Here is a 23,896-nt window from a genome sequence, read left to right on the forward strand (position 1 = left end):
GAATGGAATCAGAGCCTGGAGCTGTGTTGTCGAACACGGCAAGGGCCTGAACTAGTTCCCAGTCTGTGAAGGGTTCATTATAGGATTCAGCTTGGTGGTGAATGAAGCATAAGGGGATGTCTTCAACTCTTAGCTTCTGCAGTAGAAAGGTAGCTGGTGAGCAAGAAGATGACAATGCCGGTCTTCTCCAAGAGCGGATGAATCGGTACAAAGACTACCCTGTATGACAAGACCTGGAACAGCTGTTGAAGGCTTGTGACCTGTAAGACCACGGAGCTTGTCCCACATCTGAGATAAAGAGGCATAGGTCCCCAGGGAGGAGACACGGTGATCCCAGCACTCCGTCTTACTGCATTTCATTAAACAGTGAGCCATAGGACGAAGTCGTTTGAAAGTGTTAAGGTTTGTCCGCCAAGGATGTTATTTGAATTGTTGGTCAGTGACCCCAAATAACTATTGCAATGTTTTGGTCCAACAAGGCACCAGCCGATGGTAGGGGGAGAGGGAGGGGGAGGGCGGGCTGAAGAGGGAGGATCTGTAGAAAGACCAGGACAGAGAGGGGAGAGGGATCTGTACAAAGGGGAACAGCAGTTCCAGCGGCATGGATGATTGTGTCTGAGACACCTTATACAACCTCATCAATACAATCCAACAGAGAGGAGGTGAATGTAACAGCAGAAGCATACAAAGGCCACTTGACTCTTTGAAGTAAGCAATGTGGTACTTGGTCTGACTGGCAGTGACAAGGCAATGGTAGGATCACTGTAAATTGGTCACCGGTACAAAGGTCATCATGTAGTGATCACTGTTGCGAATCCACAAGATTAGGGGTAAAGATTGTTATATCGACAATGAAAAATGTGCCGTGGGCAGGATTGAAGGGGGTGGGAGAATCGTCATTGAGGCAGCACAGATCATGGTCTGAGAGATGCTGGTCAAGGAGATGTCACCAAGCAGGAGAAGAGGGGGAAGACAGTCTCCTTGCTGAAGTGGGAATTGTCCCCCTTCAGACTGGCCTGCCTGGAGGTAGGTTAACAAAGCAAATGGCAATCACTGAGGTCATTTAATACTTGCACTGCTATTGCCTCCAACAAGGGGAATGCATTGTTTGAAGATATCTATATGAACTAATACAAAGACACTCCCCCCCCAACCCAATGGCCTAATGGGATCAGCAGTACCAACGGAACACACAACAACCACAGAGTGTTGGAGAATGGTCATCAGTGAAGCGCAATTCAGAGAGCAATGCAAACCACATCTGGCAGGTGACTGTAGTACCCATAACAATTACATTGCATTGGCTGGGTTAGGCATGAAGGGGCCATGAGGACAGTTACACTGCAGGAGCACTGCCTGTCAGCTGTGGGAACGGAACCACATCCACAAACTTTGGCTCCGAATCCAACTGCGTGGGGCGATCAGGCACATCCATGGGGACCAGAGGAAGGAACCTGGTCACAAATTTTCTTCTTCTTCTTCTTCTTCTTCTTCTTCTTCTTCTTCTTCAGCTTCTCCTTTGTAGCCTTTGGTAGGCAGGGTTCACTTAAGGGGCTATCCATATTGAGAGCAAGGACAGATGAAGAGTGGACAGCCCTGGAACCCCCAGGCTGTGGTTTATTCACTCAATGTTTGCAGTCGAGCCTCTGGTCAGGGGTTGTTGGTGAGAGGGATACCGAAAGGGAGCCCTATCAACAGTTGACACTGAAGAAGGAGAACGCTTCTCCAGCCAGGTGCCGGCAGCAGTTCCCGAAGAGGTATCGCAATAACCATCGGAGAGGGGAGTGGTGGGCAATCTGACTTAGAGAAGGGTGAGGTAGGAGGAGTGATGGTCATGTTGTTAGTGGAATTGATAGTCTGATCCACAGGATGTAAGTGTTCATATTCCTTCAGTGCCTCAGTATACGACAGATGGTCAACAAATCTGTATTCCTCCATCTTCTTTCTTAAAAGATTTCAAACATGAATGGTGATGTTCCAAGCAGCTGACACATGAAGGTGGATATTCATGAAGTCTACCTTTGTGGAGTGATCGTCCACAGTTGCTACACGCAGTATTTTGGGTCCACCATACAGCAGAATGACATATCCCCAAAGTGTAAACAGGTGAAGCACCTCATAGCCAGTGGGACATATGATTTCACGTCACACCTGTACACCCAGCGAGAGGATTCTCCGGAAGGACATTCCCTTTAAAGGCCAAGGTAAAGTGCCTGTATCCCGATTATCATCGGGCTCTTTTTGTACATGCATGATAAAATGTTCGCCTCACGACTTGAGATTAGTCTGGAGCTCCTCATCTGTTGGGAGCATAAGATCTCTGTGTAAGACGGTCCCTTGGACCATGTTCAAAGTTTTGTGTGGGGCAATGGTCTCAGATATGCCGCCTAGTTGATCACATGCCTCAAGAGGTGTAGATTGCGCAGCAGAGGAAGTTTTAATTAATAATGAACCATTTCGCATTTTCTGCAGACAACTTCCTCAAATTTGCCCCCCCCCCCTTAAAAAAAAGGAGGTTTCACTGCAGTAAAAGTATCCCCATCAGTCCGATTAAAGACCAAGTATAGAGTGAAGTATTTCACTCCCTGGCATTTGGCTTGTCCTCTTTCCCATGACATAGCCAGGGAAGGAAGCATAATGCAGTTGTATTTCTCTCTATTATAATAATCATTCTGATCTGAAGAGACTGCTGGGGCCTTGTGGCTGCCAGTAGGATAAAGTTTAATTCACTTCATGTGCATTATCTTCCACCATGGTACCACCCACTCTGAAGGGGGGGCTCTCCCCTTGGCCACCACCCAGCGAGAGGAATGGTTACCTGTCCGGTAAAATGTTGCCCAGAGTCCACATGCCCCAGCCATGATGCGCACATACTCCTTGGATTGTGCAGGGAGTTTCCATCTCAGGCACAAACAGTGCGATCTCTGCACAGCCAAGTCAGGGGGCTACAGCCGTGCAGGTGCTTAGGCACTTTATGACACCCCCTCAACCAACCAACAACTGAATGACTACCGTTCTGGGTTTAGGGCACAGTACCCCTGCACGAAAGGAAGGGTGCAAAGAGAGAAAGGCACAGAAGGTGGAATATATGCCATGCTGGGCGACCTTCCCTGCGTGATCTGCATTTCTGTAAAATTTGGTAGAGTAGCAAATCAAGTCCAACAAGGGGCCTAAATGGTTAAAAATGATAAGTTGTAGAATGCTTGAAGGCAAGTGTCCAAAATCACAAGGAAGATCCAAGCACAACTGGCACCAAGAAGACCATCCCATGCAAAGACAGAAAAGGAAAAAGAACAGTAGAAGGGTAGAGTTGCAGCACGGGAATGGGACGTAGCGCTGCAAGGGACGGGGACCCATGGTGGCCAAGCTCGTACTTGTAAGTGGGATGTGAGTACTCAGGGTGTCTGGATCGGGCCCAACCTGTAGCTGCGATAGTGTACCAGCAGTGACATGATAGGTGGAATAACAACAGTTACTGAGAAAGAGGGCCCACTGCTGCAACTGGTAGGCAGCCCTATTCAGTAGCTGGGAACAATGGCCAAACAAGAAAACCAACAGCCTGTAGTCAGTAATGAGGAGGAGCCTTGCCCCAAACAGGAAGACATGGAAGTTTTTTACCCCCCAAAAAATAGCTAGCACCTCTCTGTCCATCTGTGAATAATTCTGCTGCACAGTGGAAAGCGCCTTTGACGCATAAGCAATGGTCCATTCAGTGCCATCTTAGCTGTGATGGGACAGGACGGAACCAATGCCATTCTGGGACATGTCACAGGCCAGGGTCACAAGTTTACCCAGTGTGAAGGGAGCCAGATAGGAAGCAGAGCAGAAACAACGGTTGAGAGACTGAGAAGACCACTGACAAACAAGAGGCCAGACAAACTTAATGCCCTTCTGACGAAGCTGGCAGATGTGCGTGGCCTGGGGAATGAATTGAGCATAATACGAATTCTTAACCCAAAAAAGATACTTCACAGGTCCGTGGTGGCTTGACAATAGTCAGAGAACAGAACCCCATGTGAGGGAAATGAAGTCACCATGCAATTAGATCAACAGGAAGCAGGGAGTCTGAATCCACATGTAGATGAGCATGGAAGAACACAACACATGGCTGGCATGGATGGTTGATGAGTACACACTCAGCACAATACACAGCATGTTATGGGTGAGGTCCACGGTGGTCAAACTCTGAATAAGCACTGGCCTGCTCGATCTACTGCCGCCTGCAGGTAAACACTTCTGCAAGCAGGTCGGCACATACTTCATGTCGCTTGTGCCCTCCATGGCAGGTTTCTGCACTATCCTAAAGGGCTACCCATGCCAGCTCATCTGCCTCCTTCGTGATGTCTGCTGGCATGGACACTGAACTACCTATTTCACCTCTGGAAATATTTGGCATGTGTGAAAATTTTTCAAGTTGCATTATGGTTTGGTCCCTTCATAACTTGCCTCGATAAGTCAATTCTAAGGTCATTGGAAGACAAGAACATACCACCTACAATATGACCATGTCTACGAAAGCACTGTGGTGTTCAAATTTACCTTTGAATTAAGAACAGCTTTATTTAAAAGGGATATAAAGAAAAGAGAACTTCCAGATACTCACTCTATTCTCATCCAAAAATTTCAGTTTTACAGATACATCTGAGCCTAACTTTTCAAAATGTGCTTTGTGAAGTTCATAATTATGTTGCGCCTCTTCCAATCTTGCTGTATTTGCATCTGTTCTTGGAGCTTGAGCCAACAACTCCAAATCAGTCCTGTATGCATCATATTCTATTCTGAAAAAGAAAGAAAGAAATACAATTAACCTCAGCTTTAAAACTTGTGGTGATTATTTCAAATGTTATACAAAATTGAATTAAATATTGGATTGTTTCCAGTTTTGTCAAATTTAAATTAATTTTGGATCTTCATTATAAAATTAACAAACATATAAAAAGTTGGTATTTGATGATTTCCACCCTCAGTTATAAGCTTTAATTTTAGTTACATCCCTTCTACAACATAAGTCCTTGCAAATAAATTCTAAAACCTTTGTTGCTCGTGCACAGTTATTTACAAGACTCTTTCCAGAGTACACAACAATAAAGTATTTGTATGCCTGTGACGTGGCATAAATTTTATACACCGAATGCACCATTATGACTTGAAACCTGGTGATAAGCTTTAAGTCACCAACCTCAGCCAAGAGGGTTTTGAACAGGCTCTGAATGCTCATGGCCAGCCTAACACCCACACAATGGAATGAATCTAATTATGAAACAAAGAGGTCTAACTGGTCCACAAAGCAAGCATCTATTCATGCTGGGATTTTAAAAAGGGTGGGTAGTATTTAGAACAGGCAAACACTGTCTGCTTTTGAAGATGTACAGTAAATAAAACTAATCTATGCCAGGGTTAAAGCAGAACAAAAACTCCTATTCCGTTTATCAGAACAGTCCTCACTGTAGTGGAATGCATCAGCATGTACAGTAAATTTACAAAGAAAATTAAAACTATATGGTAACATTCTAGTAAATATTACAATTGCTCTACCAGTGTTGTACTCTGCACTGACGATACTATGAATCAAATGTTGATAATACCTGGCTGTTTCATACTGTCTAATAGTCAGAAGGGTATCTTCAATAGTCTTATTGCACAAGGTGTTCACTGATGAAACAAAAAAGTTCAGAGCCCCAAGTAGGGTTTCTCCATTCTTGGTAAGGCTACGCTGTGTTTCTGCATTGTACAGAAACTCTTCCTGTAGCTCTGGTGACTTCTGTGCTAAGTCTGAGAATGCCTCACCAAGTGCATGCTGTAACAATGAGAAGAAATGAAAATACCATCTATTACTACAGTATTACAAAATAAATAATGTCTTCCTTACAAACTATTAAGCTGTAAGATTGCAGTCATTCATTAAAAAAAAAATCAGGCAACAACTCTGGCAGTGCTTTTGATTTCTTATTTAAAAAACTCTTGCATTTGAGTGGGAATGATGAGAGGGATGAAGGCTTGGGAGGGACAATGATGATGTTTGGTTTGTGGGGCACTCAACTATGCGGTTCAAATGGCTCTGAGCACTATGCGACATAACTTCTGAGGTCATCAGTCGCCTAGAACGTAGAACTAATTAAACCTAACTAACCTAAGGACATCACACACATCCATGCCCGAGGTAGTATTCGAACCTGCGACCGTAGCGGTCACGCGGTTCCAGACTGAAGCACCTTTAACCGCACGGCCACACCGGCCGGCAACTATGCGGTCATCAGTGCCCGTACAAAGTACCAATTTATTCACAGTCCATTCTAGCCACTGTCACGAATGATGATGATGATGATGATGATGATGAGTACAACAGAGAGTGTTTACCGAACCTGCACAATTTCCACTGCAGTAGGATATTTGTAACTTATTGTACAGTGGTGAATCATCACAGAATGGGTGCTTACAACTAATGAATTTTTCAGGGGGTTTTGTACCATTTAACACGTCATAATTGTCAGCATAATACTTGGACATAATTACCCCTGAGAGAATAACAGTAACACCAAAATTCCATACTGGTCGCATATTTTTACTTGATCCCTCTGACTTCGTGCTTCTCCAGAAAGTTTATGTTGTGTGTAATGATCATTAATATTATTTACTAATACGAGTGAAACGACTGTACCTCGTCCCTCTAGCAACTCGCCATAAACTTTCACATCACTTCTGTGATGCATTAATCCATTCCATGATCGCTTTTTATACATGCTGTAAACTGGCTGTGCTGGGGCAAGCAGGGAGGGCTTTTCTCAGTAGGCAATGTGCAATGAGGCGATCAGAAGCTTCTGCTCCCAGCACCCTCTGTTCAGAGGCTAAGTAAAAGTGTGCAATCAGTACCAATACACTGAACTACCTTAACATCTAGCAGCATATGTACATGCAAAAGTGCCTGCACAAGTATCAAGAGTAAGGCACTATTTAAGATGCAGTCATTGCAGTCCTGCATGTACTGAATCAGTTCCACATTGCGCACATTTTCTTAAGTGCTTCAAAAGTGCTAAAGGAACATGGCCAGATTTGAATATTCCTCCAGTGATCAAACCTCATTTGCTTCTTGATTGTCTTGACGCCTTTAACTCTGCAGTGAACACTGTACATTTGATCCAATAGGAAATTCTGGCCATAGGGTCACTGAAGAATGGTTGGACAGTCAAGAAAGTCCCCCTTAATTTACACGAAGTACTTTAAAATTGTGATGTGTATCTAAAATGTTATCTGTCAATCAATCACAACACTGTATATTTTTCTGTAAAATTTAAACTAGTTTTGGGCCCACTAATTACACAAGCATTGGTTTCATCTGCAAAAAAAAAAAAAAAAAAAAAAAAAAAAAAAAAAAAAAAAAAAAAAAAAAAAAAAAAAAACACCACCTAATTTAGCTACACACATACATTTCTAGATAGCAATTTTTTGAGCACAAATCAATAGTGTATCTGTTGCTTACAGACAGTTTTTGGAAAAGTAATTCTATGGTGGAGCACGCAATGGTACAGCACATGTACTATCTGATCAAATGTATCCAGACACCTACCAGTTGACATTAATGTGTGTGTGCACTCTTCACCTTTATGCCAGCCTGAAATCTGCCAGGGACAGTTGCAACGAGATGTTAACATCTGTGGACAAATGGCTGCCCATTCTTTCTCAAGAGCCGAAACCATAGAAGGTAGTAATTGTGAACACGGGTCCGGAGTGAAGTTGATGTTCTAACTCATTCCAAAGATGTAGCATTGGGTGCAGATTGTGACTCTGGGCAGACCAGGCCATTTCATAAATGATATTATCCACAAACTATTGCCTTACAGATTCTGCTTCATGACAAGGTCATTGTCATGCTGATATAATCCGTTATCATCTCCAAACTGTTACACTACTGCACTGAAGAGCCAAAGAAATTGGGACACCTGCCTAATATCATGTAGGGCAATCATGAACACGCAGAAGTGCCACGACATAACATGGCACGGACTCGACTAATGTCTGAAGCAGTGCTGGAGGGAATTGACACCACGAATCCGACAGGGCTGTCCATAAATCTGTAAGAGTACTAGGGGGTGGAGTTCTCTTCTGAACAGCACACTGCAAGGCATCCCAGATATGCTCAATAATGTTCATGTCTGGAGAGTTTGGTGGCCGGCGGAAGTGTTTAAACTCAGAAGAGTATTCCTGGAGCCACTCTACAGCAATTCTGCATGCGTGGATTGTCACATTGTCCTGTTGGAACTGCCCAAGTCTGTCGGAACGCACAATGGACATGAATGGATGCAGGTGATCAGACAGGATGCTTACACACTTGTCACCTGTCAGAGTCATATCTAGACGTATCAGGGGTCCCATATCACTCCAACCGCACAGGCCCCACACCATTACAGAGCCTCCACCAGCTTGAACAGTCGCCTGCTGAGATGCAGGGTCCATGGATTCATGAAGTTGTTGCCATACCCGTACATGTCAAACTACTTGATACAATTTGAAACAAGACTTGTCTGACCAGGCAACATGTTTCCAGTCATCAACAATACAATGTCGGTATTGACATTTGTGTCATGCAGTCATCAAGGGTACACAAATGGGCCTTCAGCTCTGAAAGCCCATGCTGCTGATGTTTCGTTGAATGGTTCATACGTTGACACTTGCTGGCAGTCCAGCATTAAAATCTGCAGCAATTTGCGGACGGGCTGCACTTGTGTCATGTTGAACGACACTCTTCAGTCGCTGGTGGTCCCATTTTTGCAGGATCTTTTCTCAGCTGCAGAGATGTCAGAGTTTTGATGTTTTATCGGATTCCTGATATTCACGGCACACTTGTGGAATGGTCATATGGGAAAACATTCTCCATGCATTCACCACACCCAAACCTTCCCATTGGATTATGAGAGGGTATAGCACAATTAATTACTCCAATCACTCATTTCTAGTCATCTGCTGTCCAGTGGAATTGCTTTTTATTCCTCCTCAAGCATCGCTTGGTTCTGATTGCAGAAATGTGTGGCTTATGAGGAACTGCTTGACAATTGTACCCCCTTTTTTTTTAAAAAAAAAAAACCTATGCACAGTCATTGTTCTAGCTGGACTGCTGGTAGCACTTTGTAACTCATGAGTGATTCCTTCTGCTGATTTAATGAGATTTTTTACAATTACCCTTCACCATGCTTGGCGATCCCTGTGTGTTAGTACATGAGGTCTGCCTGGTCTTTGTTTAACTGTGGTTGTTCCTTTGCATTTCCACTTCATAATGACATCACCGACAGTCAACTTGGGCACCTTCAGAAGGATCTGTTGCTCAGATGAAATCCAATGACTACGTGTTTGAAGTACTGAGCTGTCCTGAACAGCCCATTTTGCTGTTACTGATTCTCTATGAACAACACAATGCTTCCCACCTCCTTTTATATCAGTTGTTCCAACTCTCATGAAGACTAGTGGTCACTTTTGAATTACATAGGGGTGTAAGGATACTTTTGATCAGATAGTATATATGACTGTGACATGGAACTCACTAATGTACCATTTGCTCCTTAAACACTTGTCACCTCATGTTATGTAATAAGTCACAAAACTCAGCACAAAGGCTGGAAACAATTATTATTTTGAGCACTCATGTCCAACCTAGGTTCACAAAGTGAAAACCTATATAATCAAGAAGGGGTTGGATGAATGGAGTGTAAATTTATAGCAGTCAGGTTCAATCTGCATCCCATGACCTGTGACCAACTTTCAAAATTTTTAATTTCATCATTTTGAGGGAGTTTGGCTGTTAGGTTCCTCAGATATGGTAAACCAGGTAAGCCTATAGTTCAATGTGATATCCAGAAATCTATCCAAAACTTTACAGCCTTTAATGTTTTCTCATTGTTTCCAAACGGCTAAATGAATATAAAAGAAGGGTGAAAAGTACAGATATCTCATTTGAAAACTTACAACCTCTCAACTTCCCCTCTATCAACAGAAACTAGTGTATTATCACTGCAGTGCTTGCAGAAGAGCAGGGCTCCGAAAAACTGTTTATGAATTAGGTCTACTGAACTGTGACATTAACTGTGGGTATTGTACTATTAATTACAACTGTTAACATTAAAGATAATATGTTAAGTGACACCATCCTTTTAACACTTTATCCATCTTCAGCAACTGTGACTACACTTGTTGCAAAAAATCAACAATCAGCTGTACAAAAGAAATTTTATTTCTTTACCAGTTTCAGACACCTAGTGCCCTTCATCATAAGACTGTGCAGAAAAATATACCACAAATAAGTACAAGCTAGAGAAGAATACTAGAAAATTTAAGAAAGAAAAGTTTAAAAAATTAAAGAGATGGTACATACTTAGAATTATGATATTATTTATGAACGTTAAAAATAAGCAGGTGTGTGCAGGATAGTACTGTAGTCCTATAAGAACACAAGAACAATAATGAAATGCATTAAAGCAAAATGAGTGCATGAGTGCTTACATATGGATTGCAGTACATGCACAAATATGGTGTAAGGACACCAAACAACAAGTGCACACATCATGCGAGAATTGGAGCTAATCTGCTGATGACATGCATACCTTCAGATTAGTCTCACAGTGGGGCTAAAAGTAAGATAAAGTAATAAAACAAAAACTTACACAATTATAGTTGGCATAAAATGTAAGACAAAAGTGTAAGTGTTCATAACCAGCACATTAACTATACATAAAATCCTACATATTAATGAAACCAAGTGTGAAGTGTATCAGGAGGTCAGAAGGTGTAACTGGAGTAATTGGAGAAACAATTCCCAGTCAGTAGCTAATATGAAGGATTAGAAAATGACTACAGAAGAAAGCAAGCATGGGCACAATTGTATACTGCTATTTTAGTGAAACAACTAGTACTGGAACATATACAAGATCACAAATATGATTCATGAAACAATTCTAACTAGCGACATTCGTACCAATTGCATGGTAAGCTTTATAACACATTGCTGAACTGATGTAGAGAGGTCATTAGCATATTTGCAGGAAACACATCTGTGTAAACAATGTGCAAGATCCGTAATGGAGCTTGAAGCAATAACTGGAGTAAGTACAGAAATAAATTCCTAATCAGTAGCCAAGATGAAGGGTCAAAATAACTATAGAAGAAAATAAACGTGATCATGGTAGTATACTTCTGTTGTAGTGAAATAACTAGTTCAGGAACGTATAAAATGTCATAAATGCACTTTGTGAAGTTATTCTACCAAGCGACATTCATACAAATTGTACGAAATAAATACAATAGGTTTGACTGACTGACCGATGTTACATTACTAAAAAAGCTACTTAACCATAAACACTAATAGTAACTATAATGTAAAACACCTGTAACTATAAGAATACAATGTCTACAGCTCATTGCTTATATATGGCTAACCACCTACAGCAAAAATGAATCCCTGCCTGCACGTTGTAGATGGCTTAGTATATTTAACAATAAATGGCTATCTACCTGGTAATGAAGTTAGCCCCCACTCTGGGACCAACCTGAAAATATTGCATTTCATCAATAGATTAGCTTCAGTTCTTGCGTCATGTCTACACTTGTTGTTTGGTGTCCGTATACCACACCTGTACATGTACTATGATCCACATGTGAGCAATCACAAGATCTTTCTGCATCAAAGCATTTTATTAGAGTATTACATATTACTACAGTACTACGCTGCATACACTTCCTTATTTTTGACACTCGATAATAATGCGATAATTCTAAGACTGTACCACCTCTTTTCCTTTAAAATTTTAAACTTTTCCTTTTTAAATTTTCTAATATTCTTATCTAGCTTGTACTTATTTGTGGTATATTTTTCTGTACAGTCTTCTAAATAAGGGCACTAGGTGACTGAAACTGGTAAAGAAATAAAATTTTTCTTGTGCAATTGGTTCCTAACGTTTTTTCAACAAATGACACCACTACTTTGGTGAAAGGAATTAACATGAAATTACTAGTCAATACATCAAATAGCACTTGGGGAGGACCAACTACATAATGTTAAGAAAATTCGTTCAGCATCTCTACTCATGGAGATGTCCATGGATGATGAGCATTCAAAAAATATAACTTGCAAACAAAAAAATATCACAAGACTTTTCAAGATTGAAAAAGGCATCTAGCAGGTGATCTTTACACAAAAGAGACAGTAGTAGAACCACATCTAATAGTGTGTGGTTATCAATGGTGTAATGATATATCCTAAAGACACACTGAAAGTTACTAAGGAACCCTCTGAATTCCAAAACTAAGACAAGACAGTTCCTCACCATTTACTCCAACTTCTTCCTGACATAGCTAATGAGAGTTATGCTATATAACTACTCATCACAAAGTCCTGCCAGAGTTTTGGGAAGAGGATTAAAAGTGAGCAGCCACTGTGCAGTAGGGAGTCACATATTTAGCTTTCATATTTGTTTTGTAGTTTGATTCTTAATTTCTTTCCGAGTGTTTGTGCACTTGCATATTTAATTACATAAAATCCTTGTGTATTCTCGTATTTGAGAGGAGCAATATTGCTTATTGATAGCTGTAAAGTATAAATTCACAGAGTCGTTAGTCAGTTGTTTCTTTTGGACAGCTGGTGCCTTCTGTTTATTTCATAGAGTCAGTTAGCAGCAGACAGAGGCCAGTGCAATTTCATCTGTGCTTGCAGAGTGACGTGTGCGAGCAGCAGTAGCAGAAACTAGTTGTATATTCAGTTTTTCGTATTAGTTCCGCAGGTTTAATTCAAATTACTTTGCGTGTTTGTGTGCTTGCATGGTGAAATTTTTCGGATATTTGCGTATTTTCGAGTTAGAAAGGGGTAGTATCAATTTTTAATAACAGTATAGTGTAACATCGTGTAGGCGGTTGTCATTTGTACTAAGACAGGGATAGGATTGCATTGTAATATCTGTATAGTGGCGTAGTCGTGGTCATTTGATTGCTTGGTTCGTAAGTACCTGTTCATATATTGCAGCTCCATCTGGCGCTGGTGACGCAACTGTGCAGTCGCATATTGCTGTTTTATTTGTCGCAACTCTATATGTCTAGATATTAGCAGTAGGATGGATAGGGTGTGTGCGTGCTGTGTGCAGGTGCAGGAGGAACTGGCCGCGGTTCGCGAGCAGCTGAGCATGCTGTTGGCCACGGTCAGCCGCCTTCAGGCTGCTGCCTCGAGGTGCAGCGACAGCAGAGGGTCTGGGTCTGGCGCGTTGCTTGAGACATTCCAGGTGTCGCTTGCTGCGTCTGCTGACTCAGCCGCTGAGGCACCTTCTAGTGTACCCGGCGCGTTGGGCCGCCCTCACCTCAGGGTGAGTGGCGGACTGCAACGCGTTCACGTCGCTCGAGGTGGAGGGTCAATGTGGAGGCTGGCCTCGCCCGTTCATCCTGTCAGTGGGCAGGTGGTCGCTCCTTCAGCAGAGCCCGAGCAGGCACACGGGAGCAAAGGCTTGCTGGTTATTGGGAGCTCCAACGTTAGGCGGGTGATGGAGCCCCTTAGGGAAATAGCGTACAGGGCTGGAAAGAATTCCAACGAGCACTTGGTTTGTCTGCCGGGGTGCCTCATCCAAGATGTGGAGGTGGCCTTGCCTGTGGCTATCGAGCATACGGGATGCAGTCGTCTGCAAGTAGTTGCTCACGTTGGCACCAATGATGCCTGTCGCTTGGGTTCTGAGGCGATCCTCAGTTCGTAGAGGCGGCTGGCGGATTTGGTGAAGACCACTGGCCCCGCACGCGGTGTGCAAGCAGAGCTCTCTGTTTGTAGCGTCGCTCCCAGAGTGGATCGGAGTCCTTTGGTTTGGAGCCGAGTGGAGGGTCTCAACCAGAGGCTTCGGCGACTCTGTGATGGTCTTGGCTGCAGATTTCTAGACTTGCGCTATAGGGTGGGGAATCGTAGGATGCCCCTACATAGGTCAGGGGTACACTACACAAAAGAAGCGGCTACTCGGGTAGCAGAGTACTTGTGGCGCGCAAATGGGGGTTTTTTAGAGGCAGTAGTGCGAGGTGTCCTGATGAACACTCAGCAGCTGACATGCAGGCAGGGAAATCAGGATGCGCACAGTGTAAAGACACTTCAGCTATCAAGATATTAGCAGTAAATTTTCAGAGTGTTCGGAATATAGTTCCTGAATTTACTGCTCTCCAGGAAGCGTGTGGCGCGCAAATTATTCTCGGGACTGATACCTGGCTGAACCCTGAGATAGGAAGTTCTGAAATATTTAGTGAGGGTTGGAACGTGTATCGGAAAGACAGATTAGACACCGTAGGAGATGGTGTCTTCACTGCAGTTGACAAAAATATTGTGTCTACTGAGGTCGAAGTAGAGTGTTATTGTGAAGTTATCTGGACACGTTTAACAGGGCTAGGAGAAATAAAGTTAATTGTTGGGTGTTATTACTGGCCACCAGGTTCCACCGTGACAGTTCTAGAATCATTCAAAGGGAGTCTACACTATGTATCGCAGAAGTACCTGGACCATGCTATATCAGTCGGAGGTGACTTCAACCTACCTAATATAGACTGGGATGTCTATGGATTCATTATAGGTGGTACAGACAAGCCGTTGTGTGAATTACTTTTCAACACATTATCCGAAAACTGTCTCGAGCAGCTAAATCGACAGCCAACGCGTAACGGAAATATTTTAGATCTGGTAGCCGCGAACAAGACCAGACCTCATTGACGGTGTCAGTGTTGAGACAGGGATTAGTGATCATGATGTTGTCATTACAACTATGGTTACGAAAGTTAAAAAGTTGGTCAAGAAGGCTAGCAGAGTATTCTTACTAGAAAGAGCAGATAAGCAGTTGTTAGCACCCCACTTAGTAAATGAATCGACTTCATTTACTTCCGGTACGATGGATGTGGAAGAATTATGGGCAAATTTTAAACACATTGTAAATCACGCATTGGACAAGTATATGCCAAAAAAGTGGGTTACGGATGGAAAAGACCCACCGTGGTTTAACAGCACAATTCGGAGAACGCTCAGGAAACAAAGACAGTTGCACTCCCAGTACAAGAAAGATCAGGAAGATGAGGACAGGCAAAAGTTAGTAGAGATTCGTGCTGCTGTAAAAAGAGCGATGCGCAAAGCATACAACCACTACCACCGTCATACCTTAGCAAAAGATCTTGCTGAAAACCCAAGGAAATTCTGGTCTTACGTAACATCGGTAAGCGGTTCGAAGGCTTCCATCCAGTCACTCACTGATCAGTCTGGCCTGGCAACAGAAGACAGCAAAACGAAAGCTGAAATTTTAAATTTAGCATTTGAGAAGTCTTTCACGCAGGAGGATCGTACAAACATACCGCAATTTGAGTCTCTTACAGATTCCTGTATGGAGGACATAGTGATAGACATCCCTGGGGTTGCGAAGCAGCTGAATGGGTTGAAAATTAATAAATCGCCAGGTCCAGATGGGATTCCAATTCGGTTTTACAGATAGTACTCTACTGCATTGGTTCCTTACTTAGCTTGCATTTATCGCGAATCTCTTGCCCAACGTAAAGTCCCGAGCAACTGGAAAAAAGCGCAGGTGATCCCTGTATATAAGAAGGATAGAAGGATGGATTCTCAAAATTACAGACCAATATCCTTAACATCGGTTTGTTGCAGGATTCTTGAACATATTCTCAGTTCGAATATAATGAATTTCCTAGAGACAGAGAAGTTGCTGTCCATGCATCAGCACGGCTTTAGAAAGCATCGCTCCTGCGAAACACAACTCGCCCTTTTTGCACATGATATCTTGCGAACCACGGATGAAGGGTATCAGACGTATGCCATATTCCTTGACTTCTGGAAAGCGTTTGACTCGGTGCCCCACTGCAGACTCCTAACTAAGGTACAAGCATATGGGATTGGTTCCCAAATATGTGAGGGGCTCGAAGACTTCTTAAGGAAGAGAACCCAGTACGTTATCCTCGATGGTGAGTGTTCATCGGAGGTGATAGTATCTTCTGGAGTGCCTCAGGGAAGTGTGGTAGGTCCGCTGTTGTTTTCTATCTACATAAATGATCTTTTGGATAGGGTGGATAGCAATGTGCGGCTGTTGGCTGATGATGCTGTGGTGAACGGGATGGTGTCGTCGTTGAGTGACTGTAGGAGGATACAAGATGACTTGGACAGGATTTGTGATTGGTGTAAAGAATGGCAGCTAACTCTAAATATAGATAAATGTAAATTAATGCAGATGAATAGGAAAAAGAATCCCATAATGTTTGAATACTCCATTAGTAGTGTAGCGCTTGACAACACAGTCACGTCGATTAAATATTTGGGCGTAACACTGCAAAGCGATATGAAGTGGGACAAGCATGTAATGGCAGTTGTGGGGAAGGCGGATAGTCGTCTTCGGTTCATTGGTAGAATTTTGGGAAGATGTGGTTCATCTGTAAAGGAGATTGCTTATAAAACACTAATACGACCTATTGTTGAGTACTGCTCGAGAGTTTGGGATCCCTATCAGGTCGGATTGAGGGAGGACATAGAAGCAATTCAGAGGCGGGCTGCTAGATTTGTTACTGGTAGGTTTGATCATCATGCGAGTGTTACGGAAATGCTTCAGGAACTCGGGTGGGAGTCTCTGGAGGAAAGGATGCGTTCTTTTCGTGAATCACTACTGAGGAAATTTAGAGAACCATCATTTGAGGCTGACTGCAGTACAATTTTACTGCCGCCAACTTATATTTTGCAGAAAGACCACAAAGATAAGATAAGAGAGATTAGGGCTCATACAGAGGCATATAGGTAGTCATTTTTCCCTCGTTCTGTTTGGGAGTGGAACAGGGAGAGAATATGCTAGTTGTGGTACAAGGTACCCCTCAGTCACGCACCGTATGGTGGATTGCAGAGTATGTATGTAGATGTAGTATTGTGGATTTCACTTAGTTGGAAAGCACCTTCTTTCACACACCAAATTAAAAGTGCCAAGGATTTCCTTGGTCCTTGCTCTGATGTTCTTAAACATGGTTTAATGCATCATGTTCGACGCTGATGATGTGTCATGTTGCAGGTATTACAGAGACTAACATGATGGTAAAAATATACACGCTGTCACTGTTGGAACCAAAATTACAGGCACTTTTCTCTACTAATGCTTGGCAGCAACAAAATGACTGATCCTGGCTGGCAATAGTAGCAACTACAGCCAACCCTCTAAGCTGGTTGGTTAGTTGTTTGTTTATCCACATATAACATTACAATAACATTAGGGATGTCAGCTTAATACAACAATAAAACACAATAAAAGGTTGAGAAATATAGACTTGTATAATTACTTTTTTGGTTTAGTTAGTACTAAGACTGCTGTTACATGTTTATTCACCCATCACTAATCACTGCAAACATTACACACAAATCCCATCGGCTGACATCAGGACCGTAACATTGTCACCACATCTCAATTACATTCACTGTGTGTTCCTATTTACTTGCCTGAAAAACTATCACCATACCTTCAATAAGAAGTCTTTGAAATCAAAATGATGAAAGATAATTAGCATTTTCCATCACAGTTCTTGGGCACACAATATTCCAACAACACACATTGAGCTTTAAAAGTATGTTGTGGAATGACACACGTTTAACTTCTTAAAATGTCTCAAAATCTTAACTGTTTTTTCCAACCACTACTTTGTATTTATTTGTTTTGATTATCTCTTTCATTTACTTGGACAATGTCTTGTACATTTTGATTTCATAATAGAAAATATTCAGGATTTTGTTTAATTTTTCTTGGTACTTGTAAGTGAATCCTGGTTCTTGTTATACAATAATGAACAGAGATATTAGTGTGTTCATTATTTATGTTAATTTTACTGTGCCTAATGGATTGGTTAATGTAATCAAATGGTGCAGTTACAATCCCCTACTCTTTAAGCAACTTTTTACAATGAGCCTGATTACTGTTTTTAGTTATTGTTCTTATGGCCTTTATCCATAGTTTTAACACTGTAGACCTAATCTGTTAACATGGTTTAAAAAATACGGGCAAGAAGGTACCATAGCTGCAGACTGAGTGTATAGAGCAATGGTACATAACTATGAGTCTACACACTAATGACAGGACTCAAAGAGTGTAACATGCTGATGACATTCTCTTTGCCTCTACATGCTGATGACATTCTCTTTGCCTCTTATTGTAACGTGCGAGTAAGAAGTCAGCTGATTGATTCATCTGTGGACAAAGAGACTGAGAGTACTACATGGTGATTCCAATATGCTGTCTGTCTTTGTTCCATGCCCTGTGCTCCAGCCACTGCCTACACCACTAACTGGCAATGCTGAGGTAACTGCGGCACTGGGCCACTGTTTCTGCTTGTGTGTTTCCCTACAAAAATGTATATAGTCACACAACTATCACTATCAACTGTTGAAGTAATACTTGTTGTGTTCGCTTTATGTCACTTATAGGGAACTCAGCAGCTAAATACCATCACTGTACCTAAAATAGCATGAGACTCAATGCTAAATGTTTTCCCTGCACCCAGAAGCATAATGCTACATACAGACATTATAGGATGGACCATCATGTTGTCACAGAATATAGAGTATACAGAAAGGAAAGCAGAAGGCATCTCCTTTGACTTGTATGAAGTCACGTATTGAACTTGGCACCATATTGAAACAAAGTAAATGCAAAATGTTATGAAGTAATCTAACCAACTAAATGAAAACATATTTGAAAGGAAACGCTAAGGAAACAATCTGTGGTAAACCTTCTGCTCACAACTTATCACATAAGCTTTTAAATCCATTACTGTTCACAGGTACAAGCTGCCCAGCTTGTTGCTTCAGATGACAATGAAGCAACTTTGTTTTTGCAGCAAACTTATTTTAGTTCTTTATTTTTCTTTTTTGGGGCTTTGCGTTAGTAAATCAACTTCACTTCCATCAGAAATAATCATTGTAGGATGCACTGCAGGAATATCAGTGTTTGTATCAGTGTTCAGTTTTCATTAATGTTTTCAACCTGAAAGTAATTATTACTTCAAATAAAAAAAGTAGGCTGCATTAAAATTTAGTTTATAAAAATGTTTTGAATTAGGCCCAGACATAAAAGTTCACTCTAACATATTATGTAATATGAATCATATTCATTTACTGAATGACAACTGAGAAGAGTCGCAAAGAAACTTTTGTGAAGCTTTGCCCTAATTATAATGTGTGTTTCAGTTTTTCCATTATGTAACACTAAATTGGCTACAAGTAATTTGAGAAATCTGTGTCTGCTGGAAGGTACAGACAGGAATGTGGAGCCATGCCTACACCATGCCATGATCAGCTGTTGGTTGGTTTCTTGGTTGAGGATCCATGGCACAAACAAATGAATTGAGATGGTCCCACAGATTCTCAATTGCATTTACATCCAGGAAATTTGGTGGCCAGCAGTGTGTAGTAAATTAATCCTGGTGCTCTTCCAACCACGCGCATACACTGTGAGATGTTGCATTGTCCTGCTGGTAGATGCCATTGTGCCAGGAAAAAACAAAAGTACATACTTGTGTTGATCATCTGTGACTTTTACAATGACAATATCACCCAGGGAATGCCACAAAAACATTTTCCAGACCATAATGCTCCCTCCTGTAGCCTGGACCCTTCTGATGAATGTTGCAGTGCATTTGCTTTCTGTTCGATGGAGCACAAAGTGTCACCACTCCCATGCAAATTCCAGCCTTTGTCACTGATGAACAGCAGTCAGCATGGGTGCAGAAGCAAGCACCTGCTGCAGAGGCTGATACGTAGAAACACTGAAGAGACACTGTTGGTAGCATCTTGGTTCATCCGGGCAGTCAGTTGCTTTACAGTTGCTCGTCTATTCACCCAAAACACATTTCCGCAGCTATCATCTAACCATATCATCTGTGGCCTGCGGTGCACCACAGTTGCCTCAGCACCGATTCTGGGTAGTGCCATTTTACAATAGACAGTATACTTTAGCCATAGGGGGCACACGAACAGTTTATGAGCATAGCCGTTTTGGGAATGCTACCACCCTTGACCCGAAAGATGATTATCATGCTATTTTGGACGTCATATAAATCATTGTTTCCGTGTTACAACAACAACTGCACTGTTTTCTGCATCCCGCTGACATGCTTCATACGCACTGCACTGTGAGTGGTTATTGCATTTTGACATTGAACACAGGTGGTGGTCACATTATGTGACATGTAAAATATACCACAACAGACAGTGTGGAAGCCTGTTCACTATTCTTTGCAAATGAGTGCCTCCATTTTCTCATAGCCTTGTATGACAGCACTGAGAATAGCCACAGAGTGCATCAGTCAGTGTCAGTCACATAACGGCCTGCTAAATTTAATCTGGCTGACCTCTAATTTGCACGTTACCTCCAATAATAATACCACAGATAAGCAGAATGAGTGCACTAGTCAGACACTTTGACTTATTCGTCAGTTTATCATAGTAGCTGATACTGTTATGGGTTTGATCAATGGATTTCCAGAAAGTTCTGAATATACACTCTGTGCTGTGCATATGATGTAGTGATTTCATAAGTTGGTTGTTCAGTATGTTAACTATACTGTGATATAATTTGGGCCTCATCACATATGGTTTTCTGTGGCAATGTTAATCACTGTTTAACAATCCGAACTGCCGAGAATTTGTTTTCAGTTGTTATTACTCTTTACTGATGTCTGTTATTAGCTTTGTATGCCACAGTCACCTTGGACACATTTGTTCTCAATATTACTAACACAGTGATTATGTACGATTAATCAAAATAGCCATATTCCAAAGACCCACCCCTGGTGGAAATTAGATGTGTCTCCATTCTGCCCCTTTCATGCCAAAATCAACTCTGTGTGTGAATATGCTGTACCCCACCTAGAGTCCCAAAGACCACCTTCCTTCAGTGCATTAACAGTGTACAGATGCTCAAATGTTACCACTCCACAGGAATCCTGTTCTGTAATTTAGGTGCGCCTATTATTTTGAAGATTGTGACAAACAGTCATAATTGGATCCTTTACATTTTAGAACCGTAACAGGAGGCTGTTTCCAAGTCCGGAGAGAGCTTGAGCAGCACATACTGTGACATATGGTACTTATTGAATATAGGAATATCGATAGCATATCTAACTATGGTACACACAACTAATAAAATATGGACTAGGATATTTTGTAGATTGGGCATAAGAATACCGCTTTCAGAAGTGTGGCAAGGACTGTGGATAGGATGTTCTTCATTTCAGGATATGATGATAAACAGATGCCCTGGTGAAGGATATGGTTCACTTGTTTCAGTCTGGGGTGATAATGGGATGATTTTTTTGGGGGCTGTAGGAGGAGTGTTTCTTTGTGGACTGGTTGCTGGGGTTATCAGAGAATAAGGGCATGTGGTGGATATGGTGTGGAAAATCTGGCTGCAGACTAGATTTGGTGCGGGAGGTAATACCTGTCTGTGAAGACCTTAGCAAGACTTTCAGCATACTGGGGAGGAACTTCTCATCACTGCAGATGCACTGTCTACAGTTAGTCAAAGTACAAGGGAGTAACTTTCCGGATGGGAAGGGATGGCAGCTATCAAAATGCAGGTACTGTTACTGGTTAGTGGTCTTGGTATAACACAAACATTTAACATGGCAGTCAGTTGTGAGAGTAAACAAACAAGAATGTACAACTGCCTGAGGGGTGAGGGACAGTGTGGAAAACATGTCTTGTGTGGTGTTGTCTGAAGAACGAGGTCCATGACAAAATTGGAACGTCTCATGATGGAACCACAAGTAAGGACAGTCACTGCCTGATGTAACATTGTCTTCAAGATGTTCCATACACTGCCACTGCCTGAAGAGTGACCTACATCAGAGTACAATGCCACTACAATGCCACTCACCCCACTTTGCAATTCTGCAGTCAGCATTTACAACTGCATCATCTTACTTCAGATTCAGCAGCACTAGTTGTATTACAAGTCACAACTGTGTCGAAGTTTATGGTAAATCGTGCACTGAGATGAGATTATCATTCCATATGGGGTCAAGTGATAAGTTATACAGTACAGTGGCAGTAACAAATACATAAGTGACATTCTTGTGGACACTGACAGTTTCCGAGTAAAGTATTCTATCTTGTTCAAGTTTTAATGAAATAATCTAATATTTTATGTATGTTGTAGTACCTGATCGGTCTCCTCCAGAAATAAATCTAGTGTTGCTAAGACCCACTATAGTGGCGATATGAACATCTCAAGTGTTTTTTAGATCTGGCATTAAACCCCCATCTCCTTCTCGCAGGGTTGGCAGTCTACATCCAAGATTTGTGTTTCCGCAAAAACATAGTCATTGGGCTTCCTGATCTCTTCTGGTGTCATGGGAGCCCTACTTGAACTCAGTGAAGGACCAGCATTAGTCATTCATTCATTCATTCATTCATTTCAAAAGTAGAAAAGAAAACAATGAGCAACACACAACACAAAGCAAAGTGGAGTACACTTATCAGCCAGTGCTGGCTACTGAGCAAATGCTTGCCAGTTTTGGCAGTGTCAAACGAGGTTGTTCATGCCCAACTTTACGCCAAAACCATAGTTCAAACATCCTAAACCTAAAACTGCAATTTTGTAGTGTTTGCTTTACAAAAATGGAGGTTTGATTAAACCCATCAGAGGGGGAGGTCAACGTCCAGGAAAGTTATGCACTGCACTGAGGTAGATACAATGAAGCACATGGGAAAGTAGGTGTTGGAGCTGTGGTGGAATGATTACATGTCCAAATCGTAAAGATATTGCCAATGACCCTGAAACAGACAAGGTTTTTGGGAGACTAGGAAGGTTTCCTCTAAATGGCGCATAAACTGATTGGCACAGATGGGTGCCATGTAGGTGTTCAAGGCCGTGCTGCTGGTTTGTTTGTATATCTTCCCCACAATGAATAAATAGTTATGTGTGTGGATATAGGTAGTTTAGACGTATAAAGATTAAGATGGTGGTTTTAGAGTCAGAAGGTAGCGTTGGGAGGTAGTTTTTGACAGTGGCCAGACCAAGGGCGTGGGAGATGATGTGTGTAGGAAGGTGGTGCAAACAATGACGAGTAGCAATCCGGGTGGTAAGAGCATGGGGATAGTTGATGGTTGAAAAAGGAAATGGTTCATGTCATCCATATGGAAAGCACATCTGTGTGAAACTGGTTGGAGGTGTTTATCAACAAGAGCTGAGATACTTTAGGTGGGAGAATGTCACGAGTGATGTTTAAGATTAAATCTCTCTTATGTCAATTCCATATAAGAAAATATGAATCAGAGTCACAATATAAATTGAATAAATGCTTTATTCATGAAATATTTATGACAGATTTGATAAATGTATTCACCACTGCCTCTAATGCCGTTGACCCAAGTCTCTTACTATTTTACTGATATCTCAGTGCCACATGAGAGGAAAAAATATATACAGCGTGTCTTTCCTAAGAGTTGTCAGGTACATTTTCTCTGGTATTTCAGGGGGATATTTGCAATTTTGTTCTTGCAATATGTAGCTGGTGTCATCCCAAACAATTTTCCTCATCACCTCTTTCTTACGAAAGCCAGCATTGACACAATATAGTAGTTTGTTTCCTGTTTCAAACAAAAAAATTTTGAAATTGGAAATTTATATGCCAGTTCAATAGAGCACTACCAGATTAATCTAGTGCGATATTCATTTCACTGATACGTATTAACAGGAACAGTGAAACACAAAGAATAATCAGCACTATTGCACTTTTGCACGATTTAGCATTCTGTGCAGGCGAAGGTGGTATGTCGCTGTTGGAGTACTCATTATTCCTTATATTTTACTGTTCCTGTTAATATACATTGGTAAAAAGAATATTGCATTAGACTAATTGGGGACCGCTCTGTCAAATG

General features: G+C 41.8%; 1 protein-coding gene across 4 annotated transcripts in view; it reads right to left on the minus strand.

The window, feature by feature from the left end:
- LOC124554884 (arfaptin-2) overlaps positions 1-23,896 on the minus strand; it is a 56,411-nt gene that overhangs the window by 14,289 nt on the left and 18,226 nt on the right. For all 4 annotated transcript variants that reach the window (XM_047128557.1, XM_047128554.1, XM_047128556.1 and 1 more), the window contains exons 5-6: positions 5,586-5,797; positions 4,604-4,778 (exon numbers count right to left, since the gene is read on the minus strand). In XM_047128557.1, coding sequence (XP_046984513.1) covers positions 4,604-4,778; positions 5,586-5,797 — 387 coding nt within the window. The remainder of the gene's footprint in view (positions 1-4,603; positions 4,779-5,585; positions 5,798-23,896) is intronic.

This window comes from Schistocerca americana, chromosome X, assembly GCF_021461395.2.
Source record: "Schistocerca americana isolate TAMUIC-IGC-003095 chromosome X, iqSchAmer2.1, whole genome shotgun sequence".
Classification (NCBI taxonomy): Eukaryota; Metazoa; Arthropoda; class Insecta; order Orthoptera; family Acrididae; genus Schistocerca; species Schistocerca americana.